The 27,354-nt window shown below is 42.3% G+C and overlaps 1 protein-coding gene across 1 annotated transcript; it reads right to left on the bottom strand.

Annotated features, from left to right (window-relative positions):
- Positions 1-8,936: 8,936 nt before the first annotated feature.
- On the bottom strand, positions 8,937-26,561 carry LOC308320009 (myosin heavy chain, fast skeletal muscle-like). Its single transcript, XM_080770300.1, has 39 exons — positions 26,341-26,561; positions 26,101-26,244; positions 25,675-25,831; positions 25,548-25,575; positions 25,354-25,462; positions 25,132-25,224; positions 24,979-25,042; positions 24,716-24,814; positions 23,944-24,047; positions 23,292-23,430; positions 22,830-22,948; positions 21,917-22,066; positions 21,646-21,816; positions 20,962-21,265; positions 19,348-19,412; positions 19,069-19,156; positions 18,847-18,964; positions 18,610-18,733; positions 18,376-18,512; positions 17,141-17,396; positions 16,145-16,387; positions 15,833-16,009; positions 15,599-15,744; positions 15,406-15,496; positions 14,935-15,324; positions 14,684-14,810; positions 14,388-14,506; positions 14,094-14,290; positions 13,186-13,369; positions 12,744-12,909; positions 12,487-12,611; positions 12,040-12,348; positions 11,320-11,523; positions 11,098-11,223; positions 10,445-10,615; positions 10,082-10,186; positions 9,864-9,959; positions 9,172-9,300; positions 8,937-9,071 (listed from the first exon to the last, which is right to left on the bottom strand). Exons 1-39 carry the CDS (start codon positions 26,548-26,550, stop codon positions 9,054-9,056), a joined length of 5,802 nt encoding a protein of 1,933 aa, XP_080626426.1. The 5' UTR covers positions 26,551-26,561; the 3' UTR covers positions 8,937-9,053.
- Positions 26,562-27,354: the final 793 nt, after the last annotated feature.

Here is a 27,354-nt window from a genome sequence, read left to right as displayed (position 1 = left end):
TCCCAGGTAAGTCAATTGGAGAAGGAAAAATAACTGTCAGCATTATTTAACATACTGTACAAGTCATGCATACTTGTATTGCTAATCCAAATGTTTATCTTTTAGAACACAAGCCTTTTGAACACCAAGAAGAAGCTTGAAACTGACCTGGTCCAGGTTCAAGGTGAAGTGGACGACAGTGTTCAAGAAGCAAGAAATGCTGAGGAGAAAGCAAAGAAGGCCATCACTGATGTAAGTTCCATTCCAGAGGTCCATTACCAGGACAATAAGACATCCTTATGGCATTGCATGCATGTCTTGTTCAAACAGCCATGACAATCATAGGGGATAGTGAACTATATCACTATTTTCAGCACTTGTATCAAACATAATGTGCTCAGGAAAAGAACATTCTTAACATAAGGTGCTGGCTTCAGGCAGATGGTTCAGAATGTTACAGTGCAGACTGAACTGGTACAACAATATATTCAATATAGTCAATCAAGACATTTAATAGCAACAACAATTACTACTAAATATGATGAGTAGGCTACTAAGATATTGTGATTATATTACCTGGTTTGATTCCTTCTGGTCTCATGACACATCACACATGTATCTGTTTATTACTTTTCATGATTTTAAAGAGCCATTGTCGACGCAGGAGACCTGCGTCGACAAGACATTGTTTCACATGCGGGACAATAAAGTGTATTTGATCTCACAACAACGATGACTTTCCAGGCGGCCATGATGGCCGAGGAGCTGAAGAAGGAGCAGGACACCAGCTCTCACCTGGAGAGGATGAAGAAGAACCTGGAGGTCTCCGTCAAGGACCTGCAGCACCGCCTCGACGAGGCCGAGAACCTGGCCATGAAGGGAGGCAAGAAGCAGCTCCAGAAACTGGAGGGCAGGGTAAGGTGTAGTTTACTTCAACCCATTAAGACCTGGAACGCATCTGTGTCACCTTGGTTTTTAAACACTTTAACCATTATTGTTTTTAACTTAAACTATTACAAAATAGCAAATATTTGTGATTTTTTAATCTTAAAAACGTGTGCAAATCTTTGAATATAGTATTTCACAATTCCACTTTGCTTCTGGGTCCCTGGAACAATATATTTTCAGATTGGGGTCGGCGGCCAAATACAGAAAATGTCTGGGGGTCCTTGACATGAAATAGTATTTATTTATTTATTTATTTTTACAGAAAACTGTCATGATTTAGAAGACATGTGTAGAATCTGCTCTCAATCTCTTCATAATGTATGTTTCCATTGTGAAGGTGCGTGAACTGGAGGCAGAGGTTGAAGGTGCACAGAAAGGCAGTGGAGACGCTGTTAAAGGTGTGCGCAAGTACGAGAGGAGAGTGAAGGAGCTGTCATACCAGGTAGGCTATATCACTTAAATAACCATCATCATGCCACTGACTAAATGAATAGATGGACATGCAGCTAATGTTATAAATTCACTCTCACTTCAGACTGAAGAGGACAAGAAGAATATGGCCAGGCTTCAGGATCTGGTAGACAAGCTGCAGCTGAAGGTGAAGGGCTACAAGAGACAGGCCGAGGAAGCGGTAAGTCAAATAGACATCGTTAGTTAGTGGTGTGTCGTCATAGTTTAACTAAAAGGAATAATAGGAATCAGTTATGATGCAATGTCATATGACCTACAGCAGAGCATTCTTCAGTGTCCATCTTGTTGCTTTCCACAAGTGATCCATGGGCGTTGGGAAGACCTGTGACTGGATGGATGCTGAAAGGGAAAGCATGCTGCTACACAATGCACACATGCAGTCAGTGTGTGTGAAAAACATTTCCAAAATTGACCACAGAAAGCATTACAAAAAAATCCCTGCAAGAGAAAATATTTGGCTCGGGGTCACATGGTGCTGACCACAGCCATGATCGTGTCATTCCAATGAGAACCTGTCAAGGCTAATTCAAGACGGTCCCGACGCACTCATGAACGTGCTACTGTATTAGCCACATAAACACATTATAATTTCCTGAAAGTGTCTATAATTGCAAGATGCTCTTTTCAAATAGTGCGGCTTTGAACCATATCTCTATCATATTGCAGGAGGAAGCAGCCAACTCTCACCTGACCAAGTGTAGGAAGGTTCAAAATGAGCTGGAAGAGGCTGAGGAGCGCGCCGACATCGCTGAATCGCAGGTCAACAAGATGAGATCTAAGAGTCGCGACGCAAAGGTAATGTTCAATAACTGAAGGTTCATTATCCTTTAAACTAAGATTTAACTAAAGATTTATGTTGAATATCTAACATTATTTTCCTATTGTTACAGGGAAAAGAAGCTGAATAAGTTCTCCAGTTCAAGTCACCGTATGTGTCATAAAATATGACCCCATTGTATTTAATGCAGGTGGCAACAACCTATGTTGTTTCTTATTCAAGGGCCCATGCAAAGTCATACAATATGAACCATTGTTTTCAATAAAGTGGCAAAAACTGTATTTAGTTGTCAATTCTTTTTTATTGTGAGGTTTGAATTCTAGTTTATATTCATGTACATCAGTTCAAAGCTGTTTTTCTTAGCCATAGATGCAATTGTCACTACCGAAAAGTCACTACGGAAACAATTAGTCACTAAATTGTGACAAAATTGGATGTTTATGCTTTTTAATGTACTTAATACTCTGATTTCTATTTCATCATGTGGTCCAAAATATCAAAACAAAATGTAAAAGGTGTGGCAGAGAGAGAGTGAGAATGCAGGCAAAGGAGATGGAGGTTTGTTGGGCTTCCACACGACCTAGCACCGAAGTGATCAGGCAGTAGTAATAGTTTAGTAGTAGCTTGAGCAAATGTAAAGAATCTTGTTATGAGTTAATATTTAGCAAAATAGTTAAGTGACTATGGCACCGCATTGTAAAGACAATGCTGTGGTCACTACCGAAACACTGCTTGTATTGTCTAAAATCAAAGTGAGGTGCTCTGGTGGTGGTGGCTATGTGCCTATATTGATGCATTACTTGTAAGTTTCCTTTCTATTTGCCAAATGCCCATTTGAGTATTTGATTTGCTTAATTCGTTCATGCCTACGTTTGTCTGTAGTTTCATTTGTTTATATAAGACTGCACAGCTGATTGTTGCTATTTCTCTTCTTGTTCAGTTAAAATCATCACCCATCATCCATCATTCATTTGGTCAGAATTTTATTGAAAGGATAGCCCCTTGAGATGCAGCATCTCATTTTAGAGGGGGTCCCGTACACAGGGAAAAACATTACATACAGTACAGTGCAGTTACACAAATAGACAGTGCACAATAGACAATACAGACTGGAGAGGTGCTGGTACCATCTCTGTGCCTATATTGCTGCATTACTCGTAAGTTTCCTTTCAGTTTGTCAAATGGGCTTTGAGTATTTCCAGCACAGGCAGCGCAAATCCTGGCATGTATAGGCCTACGTAGCCCCTTTCGGGACCCTCGGTTACCTTTTCTGAAGTTTGAACCACGGTACCCTAGGGTAACCTGACGCTGCCAGATGAGGGCGGTATTGCGGAAACATATTCCCCAACACAACACTCATCTGGGATCTCTGACGGAGTTGAGCCCTGAGTCAGATCTGCTTCGTACCGAACCAATCAGCGTGAGCTAAAGGCGGGATGCGGATGTGACGGTATATAGACACGTCGATATGATTGGTTGTGTTTGCACGCCCACACGGTGATAGACAGACGCTCCCATCCAATCATCTACCATGTATCTTGAAAAAAAGGAACAGCCCCGTCATCGAATTTGCTTCCGCGATCCCAGATCCAAATAAGCTGTGAAACAAATTTGTGTAGCAAGCTTTTTGGATCTGGCAGCGTCAGGTTAACCCTAGGGTACCGTTTTAAACGGTTGTTTCAGCCTGTCGTTGTGTTATTTCAGCCCATCGCATCGGGACAACAGTCACATGTAGATTACCGCGTCTGCCTTCAGATTTTTCATACGATGTTCAGATGGTAATACTTTGATATTAAACCGACACAACCTACTGACGTGGGCGGGACCAACTGGAGACATCTCAGCCAGGGTCAGTCAGAGCTAGCAGCGATAGGCTAACATAAAGCAACTTTAGGCAGAAGTGTATCATGACAATGATGGAGATGGCTCTAATGAATGCACATTATGAGAGCATTGTTTTACTTTTATGTGTAGGCATATACTGTAATATACTGTAGCTTACATTTCCATTTCCAAGTAAGTGGATGTATGCTGTATGGAAATTAAACATTTAATGGGTTTAATGGGAATGTCAGGTTGAAGGAATACACACACATTGTAGTAAAATGTGTGCAGTGATGCTAATTGAATATCATTGTCTTGCAAGCAGCCAAGCAATTATACCATTTGCAACTAATCCCTATTTTATAATTCCTATTTAGGAATTACCTGTCTGTCCAGAGCTGTGTTGCTGTACAGTAGTGTACAGACAACATTTTGATTTTAGTTTTAGTAACATTTTAGTCACCTGGAATGTTTTAGTGTTAGTCTAGTTTTAGTCAACTAAATATCATAACATTTTAGTCGACTAAAATCTACAGTTGATTTAGTCGATTTTTTAAATTAAGGCTTAATTAAGCCTTTTTTAATTAAGGCTTAATTAAGCCTTAATTACGTGTATGAATTTGTCCCTTAAAGTAAAGTGTTACATTAGTTTTATACCTTTTAGGAGTGAAAACATTTTAGTTTAGATGCCTGTGACAGCCGTTCAGACAATGCTGCTCAGCTTGTGTACGACAGAAAAACAGGACAAAGCCTACGACAACTCCCGACCTCCCGACCTGACGTGATTTTTGTCCTGGCGCATGTTCAAGTTCAAGGTTTTGCAGAAATGTTAAATTGCGGTGATTCCGGTGTACACCCATATTTTGGCGCACACCGTGTTGATAAATGAGGGCCAGTGTGTCTGTGTGTGTGTGTGTGTGTGTGTGTTGTTGTAAAGGACAATCTCTTACCACCCTGTGTTAAACGTTTTGACCACTAGATGGTGATATTTGCACACTGTAGTAATCTCACTAAATAGATGTGTGCTCTAATAAGTCATTCATACTTTTACCTATAAACTTGAAAGTGAATGTCTTTGTATTTTATATATTATGCTGCTATCCTCTGCTTTTTTGTTTTGTTTCATACATTTAGTTTTTACATATTATTTCAAAACATCTAAAAATAAAACCTGCTGATACCAACAATAAGCCACTCCCGACCTACTGAAAAAGTATTTAATAATTTTAATTTGTATATATATTTTTTTCATGGAGAACAAAATTCCATTTCATACATAAATGTTTAAGTAGTGAAATAGCCGATCGACGGTGCAAAGCGAAACGAAGCGTTGTGAGCTTGTAGATCTGATATTTCCACTAGTTTGGGTCCCGGGGAGACAATTACAATTTCCCTTTTGGGTCACGAGCTAACAAAAAAGGCAAAGCCGTACGATATTTGTTCTCCGCATTGGACCCCTCTCTTGAGGCTGGGTGAGATATCGTTGCTCCAAAACAGGGACAAGACAAATCAACTAATCAAATTATTCCTGAGCGCAGCGTCTGGCTCTTTAAGCCAGAGGCCTTATTATCGGATATCGTTGCCCTAAAAAGGGACAAGACATATCTGGTATAATGTTGTTCGTCTGACATCCAGGAGTGCTAAATTGTGTGATAGCAGTTTCAGAAGGGCAGCTGAATATGATTTTAGGGATATAATCTGATGAATGCAAAACCATAATTAATCGTTATCTAAACTCCAAAATTATGCACTTTTATGCACATTTCTGATGTTTGTACCATGGATGGGCATGACCAACATCATAATAGAACAACAAACATGCTGAATTATACTTCTTAGCCATACCGGGAAATCCACAATAAGTCTTTAGGCCAAAGGCCTTATCATCGGATATTGTTGCCATAACAAGGGACAAAGCGACAATGTGATTTTCGTATTGCTACAGTACATATCTGTAGTTTATGAAATGATGATAGCAATGTCAAAATGGCAGCTGATTACTTATATCTGATATATGATATAATAAAAAAAATTGGTTCATGCTTGGTGGCGCGCCTTTCCAAAAAATTAATTAGCCTACTCCATTAATACACTGCGCCATGGTGCAGTAAAATGAAGACGACGCATGGAGTTATAATAGCCGCATTTTCCTAAATGTGATGGGTAATCAAATAATTCTAAAATATATATAAAACATATGGCAAGATGGCTGAAATTCTCTAGATGATGCTGAGATAAAAATATTAATTGAATTACGACATTTTTATATTTAAAAAAGGCTTTAGGAAAAACGGGGTTGCTTCTAAATTAATTCATGCAGGAGGCCTTATGACACGTAAGGCTGTGCTCTATTTAGGTATTCTACATCTATGTCTATGACTGTAGGCATTGGATCTTCCTCAGGTGCTTGGTTTGTACAGTTCTGGAGTTTGCAGAGGTCTGTACATCTCAAACCATTGCTGAGACAACTGCAGTTAAGAAGCTTGCATACTTGTGCACATTTACCGGCCAAAAACTCAAGGACTAAATTTGGTACAGCCTAGGGGCATTTGCGCATCCACTGAATTGCTAACTCTCCACCATCAACAGTTGTCCATCCACTCTGTTTGGGATCTGGTGCAGATGGGTGAGCCTGCAGAGAGCATCTCCATATTCTAGTCTGGTAATTGGCACGGAGGGCATGGAGAAATAGACATTCTCTACATGGTGGGATCGAGTTGACTGGAACAACTTCCCTCTCCTGGCACAGAAACGATGGTAGCGGATCTCGTTCATGTCACTGGAGGTGGTCCCAGATAGGTACCAGCTACGTACAAGTGAACTGCTGCAGACGGTCAAAGAGCTCTGTTGACTTGTTGGCCAAGTTGTTTGAATGTCTCTTGAAAATCAGGGCGAAATGTGTTTCAGTCAGACAACTCAAGGAGGATGTAATATATATATTTATTGAATATAAGATAATCAATGCAATATATTTATTATGGTTTGGCGATGTATTGGATCTGCTTTTTAGGTACTCAGGATCAAGCGCATCAGTCCCGACCATAGGGACTCTGAATCCCCCCGTACCTAAAACAGTAGATCCAAAATGACAGGTGGTAGCTGGGGTGGAGGTGGGTGCGCACCTGTATACCGCAGCGTAGAGTAAACAATAGAAAGCAGCAAGCGAGCAAGCAGAATTGAGCGCAGGTTGTATGACAGCAGCACGCTGATACAACGGCAGTGGGCCAGCAAGACGGCAAAGGATGTATGACAGCAGCACGCTGATACACCAGCAGTGGGCAAGCAAGAAGGCAGAGGAATGCAAACCTCTGGTTCAAGTAGCCGGTATGAGAGATGGGGTGAGCTGTGATTGGCTGAGTGAATCATGTGGATGATGATGCTGCGGTGGCCCGATTAACGGCCGGTGCGCTGACTGAGGTTCCCTGACTGAACTTGCTCTGCGCATGTCTACGACAGGCACAAATGCTCATTTGTTTGTTGTAAAGGACAATCTCTTACCACCCTGTGTTAAACGTTTTGACCACTAGATAGCGATAATTGCCCACTGTTGTAATCTCACTAGACTATCATTTATGATATATTTTCTCTATTATTAAGGTTATTTTTGCAGTCGGTTTGTATTGGTGGTGGGGAGGTGGGTGGGGCGGGGGTCGCGAGACATGGCCAAAGCATTTCCGGGAGTTCCCAGCCAAAAACGTTGAGAACCCCTGCTCTAATCAGTCATTCAAACTTTTACCTGTAAACTTGAAAGTGAATGTATTGTATTGTATGTACTGTATTTGTATGTAATTGTATGTATTTGTATTTGATATATCATGCTGCTATCCTCTGCTTTTTTGTTTTGTTTCATTTAGTTTTTACATATTATTTCAAAACTATTTAAAAAGAATACCAACAATAAGCCACTCCCGACCTAAACAACCACGAAAGTCTCATTTTACCGCTTTCCTCGCAACAACAAAGCTGCTACTCTCCCAAATCTGGCTGTGACAGGCCGTCTGCCCCACACGGAATACTATTGCCATTTTATTTAATTGTGTCAACTAAATCCCATTAATTGCAAACTAGATTCAACATACTCAAGCCTGCACACATTCTAAATATGCCCTTGAAATATTGTACTGAGCAAACTGTTACAATAATAATGATAATAATAGTCTTTATTGTCTCCACATCATATATTTTCTTTGTCATGGACACGCACATGTACAAAACATTAATAATTCTACTCGAGTTGGAAGCATTAAGACCCATTTTAACCCTCAATGGCTTCCTTTCTGAAAAACAACGTCATTGTAAAAAGATTCACACGTTTAGATATTCTATTTACAATGAGATGCGGATGGGAGCTGGTGCCACTTGGACCCGGACGTAACGTAGCACTACAAAATGAGCCAATCTACAACGTTCACGGTGCGAAGCAAAGTGTGCTTGTATATCTGCTATTTCCACTAGTTTTGGAGGTTTGGTCCCGGGGAGACGATTACATTTTCTCTTTTGGGTCACAGGCTAAAAACAAAAAGTCAAAAGTTTGTTCTCCGCATTTGACCCATCTCTTGGAGCAGTGAGCCACAGCCAAGGAGCAGTGAGCTGCAGCCGTGCCATGCTAGGGAATCATTTGATTAGTTGATTTGACCTGACCAATCCAACCCATTGATGCTGAGTGCCAAAGCAGGGAGGGTACCATTTTTACAGTATTTGGTGTGACCCGGCCGGGGATCAAACCCCGACCTCACAGTTTCAGGGTAACCACAAGATCACGCGGTCGGGATAGGATTGGGAATGGGAACCACTTAAGTAGACGCTTATCTTTGCAAAGAGTGAATAAAATGGTATAATGGACATGTGCATTGAACCCATGATTTCAAAACTCACGATAAAAAGTATTGACAACAAAATACCGTTTTTGCCACATTTATTGAATACAATGGTTCATATTTTACGACTGTGCATGGTGCCTTGAATAAGAAACATAGTATTGACAACAAAATACTGTTTTTGCAACCTTCATTGAATACGATGGGTCATATTTTATGACGTTGAACTGAAGAACTTATTCAGCTTCTTTTCCCTGTAACAATAGGAAAATAATTTTAGATATTCAACATGAATCTTTAGTTATTGGATAGGATAGTTATAAGGATAATGAATCTTCAGTTATTGAACATTACCTTTGCGTCGCGACTCTTAGATCTCATCTTGTTGACCTGGGATTCAGCGATGTCGGCGCGCTCCTCAGACTCTTCCAGCTCATGTTGAATCTTCCTACACTTGGTCAGGTGAGAGTTGGCTGCTTCCTCCTGGAATATGATAGAGATATGGTTCAAAGCCGCACTATTTGAAAAGAGCATCTTGCAATTATAGACACTTTCAGGAAATTATAATATGTTTATGTGGCTAATACAGTAGCACGTTCATGAGTGCGTCGGGACCGTCTTGAATTAGCCTTGACAGGTTCTCATTGGAATGACACGATCATGGCTGTGGTCAGCACCCTGTGACCCCGAGCCAAATATTTCCACTTGCAGGGATTTTTTTGTAATGCTTTCTGTGGTTAATTTTGGAAATGTTTTTCCATTAAACACACTGACTGCATGTGTGCATTGTGTAGCAGCATGCTTTCCCTTTCAGCATCCATCCAGTCACAGGTCTTCCCAACGCCCATGTGGGCTGTGTGCGCCCCATACAGCAGAAGCATGGCAAGCTAGAGATTCCATGTGCCGCTTGTGGAAAGCAGCAAAATGGACATGAAGAATGCTCTGCTGTTGGTCATATGACATTGCATCATAACTGATTCATATTATTCCTTTTAGTTAAACTATGACGACACACACCACTAACTAACAATGTCTATTTGACTTACCGCTTCCTCGGCCTGTCTCTTGTAGCCCTTCACCTTCAGCTGCAGCTTGTCTACCAGATCCTGAAGCCTGGCCAGATTCTTCTTGTCCTCTTCAGTCTGAAGTGAGAGTGAATTTATAACATAAATATATAATAATAATAATAATAATAATTAGCTGCATGTCCATCTATTCATTTAGTCAGTGGCATGATTATGGTTATTTAAGTGATATAGCCTACCTGGTATGTCAGCTCCTTCACTCTCCTCTCGTACTTGCGCACACCTTTAACAGCGTCTCCACTGCCTTTCGTTGCACCTTCAACCTCTGCCTCCAGTTCACGCACCTTCACAATGGAAACATACATTATGAAGAGATTGAGAGCAGATTCTACACATGTCTTCTAAATCATGACAGTTTTCTGTAAAAATAAATAAAAAATACTATTTTATATCACAAATAGCAGATCTACAAGCCCATGAGCTTGTATATTTGCTATTTTTCAATAGCTTAAGTTAAAATAAATAATGGTTAAAGTATTTAAAAGCCATGGTGACGCAGTTGCGTTCCAGGTCTCAATGGGTTGAAGTAAACTACACCTTACCCTGCCCTCCAGTTTCTGGAGCTGCTTCTTGCCTCCCTTCATGGCCAGGTTCTCGGCCTCGTCGAGGCGGTGCTGCAGGTCCTTGACGGAGACCTCCAGGTTCTTCTTCATCCTCTCCAGGTGAGAGCTGGTGTCCTGCTCCTTCTTCAGCTCCTCGGCCATCATGGCCGCCTGGAAAGTCATCGTTGTTGTGAGATCAAATATACTTTATTGTCCCGCATGTGAAACAATGTCTTGGTCTCCTGCGTCATTCAACACACGACAATGGCTCTTTAAAATCATGAAAGGTAATAAACAGATACATGTGTGATGTGTCATGAGACCAGAAGGAATCAAACCAGGTAATACAATCACAATATCTTAGTACTCATCATATTTAGTAGTAAATGTCTTGATTGACTACCGTATATTGATTATATTGTTGTACAAGTTCAGTCTGCACTGTAACATTCTGAACCATCTGCCTGAAGCCAGCACCTTATGTTAAGAATGTTCTTTTCCTGAGCACATTATGTTTGATACAAGTGCTGAAAATAGTGATATAGTTAATTTCCCCCCCTATGATTGTCATGGCTGTTTGAACAAGACATGCATGCAATGCCATAAGGATGTCTAATTGTCCTGGTATAATGGACCTCTGGAATGGAACTTACATCAGTGATGGCCTTCTTTGCTTTCTCCTCAGCATTCCTTGCTTCTTGAACACTGTCGTCCACTTCACCTTGAACCTGGACCAGGTCAGCTTCAAGCTTCTTCTTGGTGTTCAAAAGGCTTGTGTTCTAAAATATAAAGAATCGGATTAGCAATACAAGTATGCATGACTTGTATATGTTAAATAATGTTGACAGTTTATTTTCCTTCTCCAATTGACTTACCTGGGAGTGCAACAGTCCAGCGCGCTCACTGGCGTCCACCAGTTCCTGTTCAGCCACTTTGCGGCCTCTCTCCGTCTGTTCCAGAGCCACTCTCAGCTCCTCGATCTCAGCGACCATGAGGCCGTTCCTACGCTCCACCATGGCGCCTTGTTCCTTCACATCTTCCTGGCTTCTGAGAGCATCGTCAAGGTGCAGTTGGGCATCCTAAAAAAAAAGAGATCACATATGAGGTGGACATGTTAAGAGAAACGTCAGAATGTTGTTCGGATCATAGACCGTGTCAAGCCCATTCTGCGGTGATTTCAAATCCGCCATATTTCTATATCCGGTCAAGAAATGAATACTATATTGTCTGCAACCGCCGTGAGGGCAGGTATTCACTCTGTAGAACCAGTAGAATTTATTTTAAAATTAACGTGACTAATTTACTATACGCATATCATGATGATTTAAAAAAAGACTTTAAACTAGCGATAAAAAACGTGTTTTTGAAAAGGTTCACTAAGGTAATCAAGTGTAACGTTCGCCCACAACCTGATTGAGATAATGTCTTGCAAACAGTAGAAGACATCTGCTGGGTCATAAATAGGAACAGCAGCTTCAACGAGAAACCGGAAGTGGCTTCATCTCCAGACAGCGGATGGAGCTAGCCCCTTGGTTCAGATGTTCAGAGCAGTTCCGTTGATTGAATATGTGTCTAGTAACTAATATGTTTTGCACCTTAAGCTGTCCCTGGATGTTCCTCAGCTGCTTCTGGGCCTCAGCAGCCTGGCGGTTGGCGTGGCTCAGCTGAACCTCCATCTCGTTCAGGTCTCCCTCCATCTTCTTCTTGACCCTCAGGGCATCGTTTCTGCTCCTGACCTCGGCGTCCAGGGTGCCCTGCATGGAGTCGGTCACCCTCTGGCTGTTCCTCTTGATCTGCTCTGTCTCTTCGTCCTTCTCTGCCAGCTTCCTGTCAACCTCACCCTTGATCTGGTTGAGCTCCAGCTGGACACGAAGAATCTTAGACTCCTCGTGCTCCAGAGTACCCTGAAATGAAATACAGGATCAAAAGGTTGTAGGACCTTTAATGTAACATTGATCATATACTGCTATGCTGTTTGAATATAAAACGTATTGAAAGGAATCTAACAATTGCGCTGTTCATCTAGGACCTAAAAGTGTTACCTCGGCTTCCTCCAGGGCTGTCTGGATCTCTGCCTTCTCTGTCTCCACCTGCTTCTTTCCCTTCTCCAGCTCATGGATGTTCTTTCCAGTCTCCCCGATCTGTTCGGTCAGGTCTGAGATCTCCTCTGCAAAATTATCAATGAACTTTCAGCGACTATTTTGTATTTGTGTTTGAATAAAGTTGTAGCCTGATCCATTTTGAACCTTCATTTCGTTATTCTTTAACTGTTATTTAAATAATGATGTAGAGAACTTACGTTGCAGGTTCTTGTTCTCACGCTTCATGGTCTCCAGTTGGTCCAGGGACTCCTCGTAGGAGTTCTTCATCTTAAACAACTCGGTGCCGAGAGCACGAGCCTCTTTTTGAGCTCCTTCCAACTCCGCATTGCCCTCTTCATGTTTCTGCTTCCATTCTGCCAAGACCTGCACAGCAGCCGTGATGAAATGTGTCATTTACCTCCACTTTCAGGAGGAAACAATTAAAATAATTCATGTCAAACCAATTCACGTTGCTTAGACAACAGTCCGAGTGGCATTAGTCTGACAACACCGCCGCTCCCGAGATGTGCTGCCACTTGCAACAAACCCGTGGCTTACTGTGAGGTTAGGTTTAGGTTTGGGTTTTGGGTAGAGTGTCGGACTCATGACTGTAGGACTGTTAGTATGTCGGACCAAACACATGCACCCATGTCAAAGCACCTTATCGAAGTTCCTCTGTTTCTTGTCGAGGTTGGCGGCTAAACCGTTGGCCCTCTCCACGTCAATCATGAGGTCTTCCACTTCACCCTGGAGTCTCTGCTTGGTCTTCTCCAGAGAGGCACACTTGGAATTCACAGCCTCGATTTGCTCCTCAGCCTCCTGAAGACGCTGGGCGAGCTTCTTCCTGTTGATCAGTGTTGAAACAAATCAAAGCATTGTGAGCCATATTTTGTATAGTGAGCGGTGTACAATGTTGAATAATTGTGTGCGTGTACAGTGGGATCCTCTTCGTTTGCGCCTCAATCTCAAAATGACATTGATCAGTACCCGTAGTTACTCTGTTAGACACACCCACGGACACACCCCCAGATTCTCAGCCACACCCACAGGTTTATTTTTTTATGTGGAGTGGCTATTCAACCACCAGGTGGCGTCGGCCCATGATAAGCAGAGCTGCATGCACTGAGTCTTAATAGCTTCTAGCAATATGCAGTGGTGGAAAAAGTCACATTTTGTACTGTATCAATACTGTAATATTGAAATACATTTTTTATTTTATTTATTTATTATTTTTATTATAATGTTTTAGAATTTAATGTAAATGACGTATGAGTTTTCTGGGGTCCTTATGTCTAGTTAAATTATGTCACCTCTTTCGCAATCACAGACTCTGCTTGGCGAATGATTGGTTGTTTGTCAAAATTCTGTGCTGAGCTTGAAGGTCAGTAGTGACCGAAACGTTGCCTATACTTAATAACTGTATCCTCTTGTACCGAGCAGAGCAACAGTATGCGGGCGTATTGTTTTCTATTTCATTATTGATGTGCACTTGCCTATGCACCTGTTCCTAAGCCTACTCTAGGTGTGCGAAAGTCTTTATAGTGAGGTAAAAAACACTGATGACTTACTTAGCCTCCTCCAGCTCCTCAGTGCGTTGGACAGCATCAGTCTCATACTTGCTCCTCCACTGACACACCTCAGCGTTGGCCTTGGACATTCCACGCTGCAGCTCAGCCTTGGCCTCTTGCTCCTCTTCAAACTGCTCCCTCAGGAGGTCACAGTCATGGCGAGCTGACTGCACAGCGTGGGCGAGGGCGTTCTTTGCCTGTCAAAAGAAATACGGCAAAATAATGTCAGCTGGATGAAATTACAAAAAGATGGAATTAGGTCTGTTCGTAAAAAAAAAAGGCTGTTCCTTATACCTTAACCTCCTCTTCAACGAGTCTCTTCAACTCCTCGATCTGCTGGGTGAAGGCCTGCTTGCCTCTGGTGAGCTGAGAGACGAGAGCTTCTTTCTCCTCAAGTTGACGAGCAAACTCACCTAGTTAGACATTTGAGTATAAGTTTAAAACATGTAAATCATCTTTGATCAATACATACAATTACATACATACAATTCCTGAATTCCATTAGGATTAGTATCTGTAATTATGGAATTTGCTAAAGTGCCATTGACAAACCATGTAGGCTAGTAGACCTTACAATGATGAACATTTACCATTTTCCGTCAACAGTCTTGCTCTCTGAGCTCCAATATCATTGATCTGGCGAACATTCTCATCACTCTTGGACTTGATTTCACTGAGTTGGTCCTCAAGGGTGCGGCACATCTTCTCAAGATTTCCCTGTTGATTATCATTGAACACATTCAATCACTGAAGTAACCTACAATGTATTCCTTAGTTCCCCCCCCTGATTGGTTCATTGAACGTATTTTGTCATGAATTACACACAAGCACTCTATTCTACCTTTGCCTTAGCAACAGCTTCCATGTTGCTGGACAGGTCATCGATCTCCATCTTGTATTCGCTCTTCTCCTTCTCCAGTTTCTGCTTGACACGCTGGAGGTTGTCGATCTGCTCGCCCAGCTCTGCGACGCTGTCCGCCTGCTTCTTACGGAGAGCAGAGGCCGTGGCCTCGTGCTGCAGGGTGGACTCTTCCAGGTCACGACGCAGCTTCTGGAACTCAGCCTCACGCTTCTTGTTCATCTCGATCTGAGCGGCAGTGGCTCCTCCAGCCTCCTCCAGCCTCTCACTGATCTCTTCAAGTTCCCTGGAGAGATCAGCTCTCTGCTTCTCAACCTTGGCCCGAGCGGCACGCTCTGCCTCGATCTCCTCCTCCAGTTCTTCAATACGAGCCTTTCAAATGAATGGACATATTAAAATCCTAATTTTCACTTACTTATCATCAATCATCAAAGTATATAATAAAATAAATACCTGGAGTTCTTTGATCTTCTTCTGCAGCTGGGCTCCCATAGATTGCTCATCCTCAATCTTACTCAGAAGCTGGGCTACTTCAAAGTCCTTCCTGTGGTATACATACAGTACATCATATGTTAGTGGTAGTTTTTATCCATGGCAATATTATTATTATTATTATTGTTGTTATTATTGTTGCGGTCCACATTACTTCTTTATCTTCTCATCAGACTGCTGCTTGTCATTCTCCAGATCCATTATGGCTTCCTGGGCCAGTTTCAGATCACCCTCAAGCTTTCTCTTGGTTCTCTCGAGGTCCATGCGGAGCTTCTTCTCTTGCTCCAGAGAACCTTCCAACTGCACAACAATATAGTTTTCGTATTTTTCAGTAAGAAAATAAACCGTATTCAAGTTTCAAAACATCCTATTGACTTGATGAACTCACGTCATCAACTTGCTGTTCCAGCTTGGTCTTGGCCTTGGTCAGAGTGTTGACTTTGTCTTCCTCTGCCTGCAGGTCATCCAGGGTCTGCTGATGGGCCTCTTGGAGCGCCTTCTTCTCCTTGGTCAGCTTAGCAAGACCTTCATCTTGAGAGGCCATCTCCTCAGTCAGGTTCTTCACCTAAATAAGCAGAATGAATGGATCATTATCGTTTTAGAACTTGATATGACCGCTACGATAGAAGAGTGTATAATCGGGAATGGATCATTATTGTTCAATAACTTGATAAGACGGCTACAGTGTATGATCATGAACCTTGTTTTCAGTGGCGTGTTTCTCCTTCTCCACTTTGGCCAAGGTGAGCTCCAGGTCGTCGATGTCCTTCTTGAGCTCAGAGCATTCGTCTTCCAGCTTCCTCTTCTTGGCAGTAAGCTCTGCGTTGACCTCCTCCTCGTCCTCCAGTCTCTCGGTCGTCTCTTTGAGCTTCGCCTCCAGCTGGATCTTACTTTTAATGAGACCCTCACATCTCTCCTCAGCATCATTCAGAGCCTCGTCTCCCTGGTTGTCAATGAAAGAGATAAGTGAGGAAATGTGTCAGCATTTGTTCTGGGTGAGATTTCGCTCCTATGCCATTTAAAATGTGAATGTGAATCCCTAGACCCTAGTCTAGCACTTACGGGCGGCTGCAATTCGAAACTGGCGCCTGTAAAAAAAAAGATTCCCCCTCCACCTCCCTTTTTTCCCCATAGGCCTACTGTACACGTTTTCCCGTTTTTCTTTTACATTCTTTAACTGTATATATGATTATTTCCTTTTGTATATATTTGTATATTTCCTAGTGTATATTTGATGAATTGAAATGGAGGACCGATTCTACAAACAGTGAATACAAATTTAAATCAAAGATATATGAGTATATTTGTTTTGCAGCTGCTTCCATGGGGGACTCCTTCCTCCACAAGGGACACTAACAGAGCTGAACAAGCTTGTGAAAAAGGCAGGCTCTATCATTGTAAGAGCCTGGACGGTACAGAGGTGAGGACAAGGAAGAAGCTGGAGGCTATCAACCTCCAGCAGTGGCATGCAGTGGCATGCAGCAGATTCACCCTCCCCACAGAAGAACCACACATTGGGTCCGGCCTTTGTGCTGCTAGCCATGTAGCTATACATACAATGATGCCAACAGCCGTTGGACCCACCAGGCATTCTCTGCCATGGTCTACATCTACATTAGATAAAATATACAAGGTCAGATGATAAACAATATGAAATATTATTAGTAACATTCCCTGTACAAGTGTATGTACTTACTGATGACGCTGCCACTGAAAGGGCATTCTTCTCCTGCGTTATAGCAACCAACTTCTCTTCCAGGTTCTTCTTCGAGGCCAGAGCACTAGCCAGGTCTGTCGTCATCTTTTCGTAGTTCTCCTTCATCGCTGCGAGCTCCTTCTCAGTCTCAGCGCTCTGCAGAAGAGGCTTGATCTTGTAGTAGACCTTCATCCATGGCCAGTGTTTCACAGCAACGAACGAGCGGAGGTTGAACTGGATGGTGAAAACGGCATCTCTGTGGAAAACAGTTTCAGTGGATCATGTTTCCACGTATTACGACTGCAGGCGTAATACTAGTAGTAATAATAGTTACTCTTTTTGTGTCATAGTTACTTGCACAATAAGAGTACTGCGATCGGTTGGGTATACAGTGTATGTTGGGGTATGTATGTCGGTGTCCTCCAACAGCCATTCTTAGTGACATAACTAAGGTATGTTTCAAGGTTGGTCAATAACGGGTCTAAAGGATTTGGAATAGCAGGGAGCTCTAGGACTCAGAGCAGCAGTCGTACCCAGACAGACAGCAGAGAGCTCTAGGACTCAGAGCAGCAGTCGTACCCAGACAGACAGCAGAGAGCTCTAGGACTCAGAGCAGCAGTCGTACCCAGACAGACAGCAGAGAGCTCTAGGACTCAGAGCAGCAGTCGTACCCAGACAGACAGCAGAGAGCTCTAGGACTCAGAGCAGCAGTCGTACCCAGACAGATAGCAGAGAGGTCTAGGACTCGGACATGGCCTTCTTGTGTGCAAGGCGCAAGTTGGCATCTCAAGAATGTTACTATTGTTGTCGTAATTATTTGTGTTATTATTTTTTGTTGCCCTGTGTCATGGCAAGGTAAATGCAGATGGCCGCCCACCCAAGAGCCTGGTTTCTTCTCCTGTATTTTCCTTGCCACCGTCACCAAAAGCTCACGGCAATTTCTACCGGGGTAGAGTGGCTGGTAGAGCAGCCGGATGGGAACCGCGAGGTTCCCAGTTCGAAACCAGGCTCCCCCAGAGTTAGTGTTGAAGTGTCCTTGAGCAATACTCTGAACTAATTGTCCCCGATGTGCAGGTTGGTGCCTTGAATGGTTACCTCCGCCATCGGTCTATGTGAAGCGCTTTGGATAAAAGCTCTATATAAATGCACCATTTACCATTTGTAGTGATTTGACAATTTACATTTATTGTATTTAGTTTACTTATACAAATTGTACTCAATGAATCGATGCTTACCTTTGTGCAATCATCTTGACAAAGCCCTTCCTCATGAGGTAAGCTCGTGCGAGAGCCTGAGTCATTGTGACCAGAGTGAACAGCTTCTCATCACGCATCTCCTCCAGGGTACCCAGCAGACCAGCTTTGAAGAACACCTGAACACAATGTTACAAAACACTGTCACTAAACAACAGTCAAATCAACTTTTAGTCCACTCGGGATAATGTTAAAACAGGTTCACAGTGTGCTCACCTTGGTGTGTCCAAACCTGTACTCATCAACAGGAACGTCAATGGATCCAAGCAGCTTCTCTGAAGCTTTCTTGTTGTCCATGAAGGCGCCATCGGGACACGCGCTGGCGTTCAGTACTTTGTACCTGTTTTTATAAAAGTTCATGGTCATTTTTGTGCTGGCATTCTGTATTCTTTTGTAAAAGTGGGTCATTTTGCTTTTGGAAATAAAAGCTGCTGGGGAAAAAGGAATGAATACCTCTGCTTGAAGTCAGCATATGGGATTCTGCTGGGGAAGCCCTTTCTACAGATCCTGATGCCCTCCAGCACACCGTTACACCTCAGCTGGTGGATGACCAGGAAGTTCTCCATCAGGCCTGTACAGATGTTGCTTCATTATTAGAAGAACAAACTCTGGCCAAAGTTGCATGAAATGACCGCCTCACAATGATCATTTAACATTTTTATTTTCAGTGTTTACCTGGACACTTGGACTCGTTGGGAATCAGGCAACGCACAAAGTGAGGATGAGTGCTCCTCAGGTTGGTCATCAGCATCCCCAAGTTTGCCTATTGAGACATAAAATAGCCAGTTTATTATTAGTAAAAATACAATATTGTACTTTTCCCTCCACTACAATTAATTTAACTCTTTAGATACTAGTCACTTTAAAACATACATTAACCACTTAAGCCCTATTTTAAACTTCAGCCACAACAGAAATTGTATAATGTTGATAATAATGAATACAAAATCTTACCCTGAATGCACTAGACACAGTCTGCATGGAACCACCCTTCTTCTTGCCTCCCTTCTTTGTATTATCTGTTAATATTTGTTAGAATCGTGAGTTATCATCATTTGTCATACAGAATGCAAATCCCTCCCTTCTTGACAGATTCTGAGTGTTCATATTCATATAACAATACCCCCAGGCTCAGGTTGGGGGATAGAACCAGGGGGGCAGTCAGACGGATATTTTGTGAAGCCACTAAGGAAATGAAAGTTCATATAATGGCCTGTTGTGGCGCTCTCATTGGGCTCAAAAAAACCCATAGCCCCATAGAAGTCCATGTATTTGGGCCCAACTTCACCTAGACTGTATTACCTTAATAAACATGGTCATGAATACTTTTTGCTTCCAGTCACTAGTTTAAAGTCTCATTTCTAATGTCATAATATTCTTTTTGGAAAATTATGGTCCCATTTATTAAAAAAATTACCATAAAGTTGCGCATGTTCTGAGGGGCGTGGCTACCGTTACAGTCTATGAACGGGATCCCCCACCCACTCGAGTCAAAATAAAAACCAACGAAGAAGAAGGGGGAAGTCCCGCCTCGTTGTCTGGGCCAGCCAATGGGCCAGCTGGCCTGAACTGGGCCAAAACGGATCTAGAAAGATGGCGACTTCCATTGCAAGGACTGACAGGCTTCATTTTACGTTCACGTTAGACCCGCGGAACGCTTTGTCCATATTTTTTACAGTCTATGGATAGAACACATTATTATCCTATATTAAAATTATATTTCTAAAACGGTTAGTCCCAATACTTGAATCTGATTGGCTAGGTTCCATTGTAAATCTCACGATAATCAACTTCAATCACTTAGTTTATATCATTCCCAGCTGATCCCGCAGCTCTGTAGCTGAACTGGGGATGGGGAGCACTTGATTGCCTTACACACCCTGGCTGTGCAGATGTCTAAGCAACGCCCGCGCTCATATGACTGTGAATGTGTAGCTCCGGGCGGCTTCGTAAAGACATCAAGCGCCTCCTATTCCCCCGTCACAGAGACTAGGGTAAAACAATGAATTGTGGCTCGCTCTTTTGGGCGCAAAGCGTAGCTACTTTTGTGAATGTAATGGTTTTCATTTTAGAAAAGCAATAAGCCACGCAAGGTCCCAGCTTACCCTGTAATTTATAATGGCTGACAGGGTCGGAGACTCTCCGCTACATATCAGGTGTCACTATGCCTCTCAGCCATTATAAAATACCCGGTAACCTGAGGCCTCTTGTGGCTTATTGCTGTAATTAAAATTGCCTAAAGTGTGGGCTGGTGGGTGTGTTGGACGTCACAAACGTAACAGGCACACCGCTGCTCTGAACCGCACCCAACTTGTCACCAACACTGACCAGAGGTCTGCCATCAGAATAGCTGGCCGCTGGGTGTCACAGGCGCACCATTGCTTAGCCCCTTCTGTGTTCCTATTGGCTGAGGTTTAAAAAGCCATAGCTCCAGTTCCCAGCATGCTTCCACCAACTTGGTAGGTGCGCCAATTAGGGACAGCAATTGCTTAAGCCCGCCCCTCTGTGTTCCTACTGGCTGGCCTTTAAAGCCTTTATATGGCCTGGCCTTTATATTAATAAACATACCTTCAGGCTCAGGTGGGGGATAGAACTGCATTAGAAGTTTAACTGAAGACTTCTGGTACAGCTGAATGACAGAGTCGTTAAGAGGATCTTTGTTCTTGTCCAGCCAGCCTGTGATGCTGTAGTCCACTGTTCCAGCGTAGTGGACCAGGGAGAAGTGAGCCTCGCCCTTTCCTTTGGCAGGCTTGGGCTTCTCAAAGGCCTTGTTCTTTCCCAGATGCGCTAAAATCAGCGCCTCTGCGAAGGATTTGTCTGTAGCCTTCGGGAACATGCACTGCTCTTCAAGGATGGAGAAGATGCCCAAGGGCTGTGTAAAGGAGACAAAAAAGACACATCACCAAAAAAGATTTAACATCATGTCCATTAAACTAAGCAAGTATGTAAGCCTTGCTGAGCAATGAAGTACATAGGGCAGGAGCCTATCTCTCTGCAGCTTTGATGCACCCCCTGGACATGACGCTAGTATGTCACAGGGACACAATCCAAACCCTTGATGCTGAGTGCCAAGCAGGGAGGCACTGGGTCCCGAACCCCCAACCTCCCAGTCTCAGGGCAGACACTCAAACCAAAAGGCTACTGAGCTGGTGCAATTAAACCAAAGAACAGAATAATTGTACATTCTCAATCAGCTCAATGCAGACAGCCAAGTCCATGATAATAGATACAAATGTAATAATAATTGTATACCTTCTCAATCAGCTCAATGCAGATAGCCAAGTCCATGCCGAAGTCAACGAGATCCCAGGGAATTCCCTCTTTCATGTACTCTTCTTGTTCCAGAACAAACATGGTGTGGTTGAAAAACTGTTGCAGTTTCTCATTGGTGAAGTTGATGCACAGCTGCTCCAGGGTGTTGAACTGTGAGTGGAAATATCATTATTAGTCCAATCTCTTGTAATAGTGTGGAAATTACACAAAAATAATTAAATTCGCCCACTTAAAACAAGTCCATGCTTACATCAAAGATCTCAAAACCAGCGATGTCCAGCACACCAATGTAGAAGTTTCTCTGCTGCTTGGTGTCCAGCATCTCGTTGATCCTGATGACCATCCAGAAGAACTCCTTCTCATAGATAGACTTGGCCAAGGCACCGACTGAGTTCATTACCTAAGGAAATAGGAACGTTATACGAGTGTGAATTACGCAATCTACAATTTAGCCATTAGATTATCTTAATCCAGAGTGATTTACAGTAAATAATAAGGAAAACATGAGGTAGTAAAAAATGCATAGAAATTGTAATCGAGGAGCATAGGTAAACAAAAACACTGTAGGCATTATGAATGGGCCGAGAGCCAAAACCCTTATTTAAATTAATTGCCTTGCCTAAGGGAAAACAAAAAAATAACACATTGAAAAGGTGCTATAAAAGGTGCTATCCCTGTATGGTTGTTGACTCTTCCTAGATTTTATTCCTGTTAGATTTTAAACTGTACTTTTAGTTAAACTGGGGTGCCAGATTTTCAAATTATTAGTTTATGTTATGGTCCCGCCCCATCCACTCCCACACCTTCCAAATAGCTTTCCCATTTACACCACAGAGCGATACCCCTATCAAGATTTCCTCTAATTTTATATGTTAACGGCTCCATTATTTTATTTTTTTCCGTTACATTACATATTGAAACTATACACACTATAGCGTGCCAGGTCAAATGAACCTTATATCGTTATACATAACACGCTATCTAAATTGCAATAAATCTACATTTTAGCATTTTTATAAACCGGCAAGGTTGTCAAGGCTGAAGTCTGAAGATGATTTAAGACAGTGTGGACACAACTCAAAAAGATATTCTAATGGCATGGTGTGTTAATATAAATGTGTGTATGAAATCAGAACATGGAAATCATGCAACTTTATATTCACCTGTGGCACAGTTTGTCCTTTCGTGACAAACTCGTTTCCCACTTTCACCCTGGGGTAACAATATGCCTTAAGCATCTCTGCTGAGTTTATGCCCAACAGGTAGGCAATCTTGTCAGCCTCTGAAATGTTCATACAATTTGAAATTTACATTAGGCATTAATCCAGAAAGCGATAAAAGTAAGCACGAGGTACTTCATCCAATGCATTAAACAAATCAAATCAGTCTAGACTCTAAACAGTATAATTCATGTAATCATAATAATAATAGAAATATATTTAAAATATAGTCGCGATTTAAAATAGAGTCGTGAGGAATCCACTGGGAACTGAATTCCGTCTTTTATTCATATATTTATATACTATATTTATATTCTATATTGTATAACAATGACCAAAAGCTACTACTTCTACTAGTACTACTACTACTAATAATAATACTAATATAAATAAAGACCAGCTCACCCTCTGTGCCGTCTGGCTCGGCCTGTTCCTCACGCTGCTTCTGTTTGAACTTCATGACTCCGTGGTGCATCACTGCACCGGTGAGCTTGTAGATCAGCTGTTTCTCCTCACCGTTGAAGCCCAGGATGTCGATAGCTTCCTGATGGCAATAAGCAGAGAAGATGTGTTCAAAAGATTAAGATTATTTAAACATTAGATTAGCAAACATCCTTGGTGTACAACTCAACTGTAAACAAAGCAATATACAGTGGATGCAGGGTATCTATCTGCACGTTTCTAAAGTGGCAATTTAAAGACTTTTAATACCTATGAAATAAATACAAAATAAAACAAATGAGACCATTACTGCATCAAGTAATCAAAAAATACTATACTATAATAATTGTCAAGCATTGGCCAAATTGACAAATATTACCTAAGAAATAGGAAACATGTGAATACATGCAGATCGGCTATTTTCACAATATGTAGGCATATCTGAAACTGAGTCAACTTTTACAATTTTAAGTTCAGTTAAAGTAGGGTTATTTGGGGGCGGGGTCACAGCCTAAAAGCATTGAGAAGCACTGCTTTAGTGAATACATTTTGCAGAGCAACTGACTGCAGTCCACAGTAAGTATTAGAAAGTGTTTTTAAAATAATGTCCACTCACGTCAGTAGCGTCGAGCTCCGCCTTGTCGTCAATGCTGGCCACAACGATCACACCCATGCTGATCAGTGGGAAGTCGTAGGGGTTGTTGCTGATCAGGCACATTTCTGAAAAGGGATTTAAAAAAAGGGTGAACATCTGGGTTTTTTTTCGGGCGGCAGTGGCTCAGGAGCAGCCGGATCAACCGGACGGGAACTGCAAGGTTCCCAGTTGGATCCCTGTGGGCTCCCCCAGAGTTATGTCGTCCTTGAGCAAGACTCTGAACCCCTGATTGCTCCTGATGTGCAGGTTGGTGGCTTGGATGGTTTTCTCAGGCCTCATTCACACGTACCAAACACCAATCAAGCAAATGTTTGGTCGTTTTTTTCGGCCACCACAATGCTTTTCCAATGGGAGTCACATTTTTGTTTGATGAGGGGGGAGGGGCAGAACACCACCAGCAATCAGCAATCAAACACAAATGTCTGATCAAACCATGTGGCTTCGTACACACATAAAGAACAACTGTGCTGTGCTCTGCCTGTGTTTCATGGCCGCCCCAATGCTTTTCCAATGGAAGTCACGTGGTTTGACCAAACACTTGTGTTTGATTGCCCCCCCCTCCAGCAGCTTGTGCAGTGCCTTGTAGGTGCTGAGGAGAATTTTGAGGTGACAGGCAGCCAGTGGAGGTCGTGAAGGACTGTTGTGATGTGATCTCTGGAGCGGGTGGTGGTGAGCAGGCAGGTGGCTGGGTTTTGAAAAGATTTGCACTGCATCGTCAGTAAAAAACACGTACCAATAATCTCAGGTTTGTGGTTGGTCATCATCTGGAAAAAGATGTGGTAACCCCTCTCTGCAGCAAGCTGATATGTCACTCTGGACTTCTCCAGCAGATCTGTAGGGGTTGTACATAACTCGTATAACAATGATACTACTACTGACTAATTACTACTACTGCTGCTACAGTACTACTACTACTACTAATAATAATAATAATAATAATAATAATAATCAAATGAAGGCATATATATTATTTTGATCTGTGAACTTCATACTTACATGTCTCAATATCAGCACTGGCCAGTTTACCCGATGTGCCAAAATGGATTCTGATGAATTTACCCTGTTTGATATACAGTAGCACAATTAGTTGCATCGCTCTGCACTGTGTAGTTATTGCAGGTTTTCTCATGAGATTATTTTTACACTTACAAAGCGAGAGGAGTTGTCATTCCTCACAGTCTTGGCATTACCATAGGACTCCAGCAAGGGATTGGCTGCAATAATCTGATCCTCCAGTGACCCCTAGAATGTTTTAGACATCGCCCAGTTTGGTCAGAATTGTTTTAAACTGAATTGCTATATTGCATATAAATGCTTTTATGTTCAAAACATGTATTTGTTAAAGTTCAGAATATATCATATAGGCAATACCTGGATTTTACCGCTGTCCGCTGCAGATTTTTCTCCACCGGAACTAGCTGTTGCAAAGTACTGGATGACACGCTTGGTGTTCACAGTCTTTCCAGCACCGGATTCCCCACTGGTTAGAAGATAATGTAATTAGTGAATGTGTGTACAAGCCTAAAAGGGCCTTGTTTTAATGCCCAGAGGTGATGCAAACTTACGTGATCAGAACAGACTGGTTCTCTTTATCTGTAAATTGTAAAGCACACTTTTAGTCATGGATATACAGCTCAAAACCAATATAGTTTAATATATTTTTGACATAGTCCTGTCTAGTACTGTACGTACCCATCAGCATGAACTGATAGGCGTTGTCAGAGACAGAGTAGATGTGGGGTGGTGCCTCAATACGCTTCTTGCCCCTGTAGGCATTTACAACCTCCTGGTCGTACACTGGGAGCCACTTGTAGGGGTTCACAGTTGCACAGAACAAGCCGGAGTAGGTCTGAAGGCGAGAAGAGAGAGAACATTAACATCATGCAACATAGCACTGAGTACGCCACATACTTGTATCTGGGATAACGGATCACTAGAGCTGAGATTATTCACAAACAAGTTCCAAACTTGTGGCAATGAGCAATAAGCGATTTTATTTCGTTAAAAACAGTGTTAAAAAGCTCTAAATTGTGATAGTTGCTTGTTCAGTAACCGGAGTCTCCAGGTCTCTCCATGTGCAATACTGCAATTATTTTCTCAGCGTGTAAACCACCTTACATAGATCATCCATGCTGCATAACGCTCTTTGAGGTTATACAGGACGGCGGCTTCACTGAGGTGGGTCATCATGGCCATGTCCTCAATCTTGTCATACTTGGGAGGGTTCATAGGGGTGACGTCTGCCTCAGGCACAGTTCTTTCCTAATAAAAATAAATACATAAAATAAAAAACACTCCAGAATGCGTTATGATTACAGTAGTACTGTGCCACTGTTTGATTGTAGAATACCAGCTCACCTCCGCCTTTTCAGTAAGCAACTGCACGGTGACTTTGCCACCGTCCTTACTGATAATCTTACACTTGAGGTACAGCTCTCCCTTGTCAGCCACATATGCTGCCGTTTTGGCATCAAAGGGCGCCGACTGAGACTCCATTCTCTCCCTCTCTGGCTTACGGAGATATATGGCGGCCTTGCCGTACTGCTCCATCTCTGCGTCCGTACTCATGGTGGCGGCTTTCTGTCGACGGACAAATAGATGGTGTTGATGCCTTTTTCTGACTTGAGATCGGAGCAGATAATAATTTCTATAGGACTACAGCATGTTGGACTATTATGGTTGTTATAGCTTATTGTAGGTTTAATAGAAACATTATGAACACTCACTTTTCCCTTCTACCAGTAGAAATGGAACCTCGTGTGCAACCCCTAAGTGTGAGGGGGGAAAAAACACATTTTAGGACATCATGAATTAATAAAAAAAAAAATGTCTTCTTTTTTTTTTTGGCTTTTGCCTTTATTTTATATTTTTTATGGGGGGATAGACAGTAGGCTGACAGGAAATAGGGAGAGAGATGGGGGGAAGACATGCAGTAAAGGCCGTCGGGATCGGGAGTCGATCAATGCAACGTATTACCGGTATTTAAATTATCATAGCATAATTGAAATCTCTAAATAGAGATAAACAAACAAAAGCAAACAATCTCACTATAAATACAAACACACAAACAATAATTCAAATATGTGTACAATGTATCATAAATGATTCTGTCCATTATGTGTGTGTGTGTGTGTGTGTGTGTGTGTGTGTGTGTGTGTGTGTGTGTGTGTGTGCGTGCGTGTGTGTAATCTTGGATCATGTCTGTAGCTATTTGGCACTATGTACAGAGTCATGTTAAAAATGAATAGTTAACACGTCTAATAGATTCATGAACAGCATCAGTAAAACATGTGCGATATATGAACAGCTAACATCACTAAAACATTGATATGACTAAATGATGGACAGACGCAAGGCTCACTCACCGCCAAG

The sequence above is a fragment of the Protomyctophum bolini genome (genome assembly GCF_963924005.1).
Source record: "Protomyctophum bolini genome assembly, chromosome: 8".
In the NCBI taxonomy this organism is placed as follows: domain Eukaryota; kingdom Metazoa; phylum Chordata; class Actinopteri; order Myctophiformes; family Myctophidae; genus Protomyctophum; species Protomyctophum bolini.
This window is presented reverse-complemented; position numbering and strand designations above follow the sequence as displayed.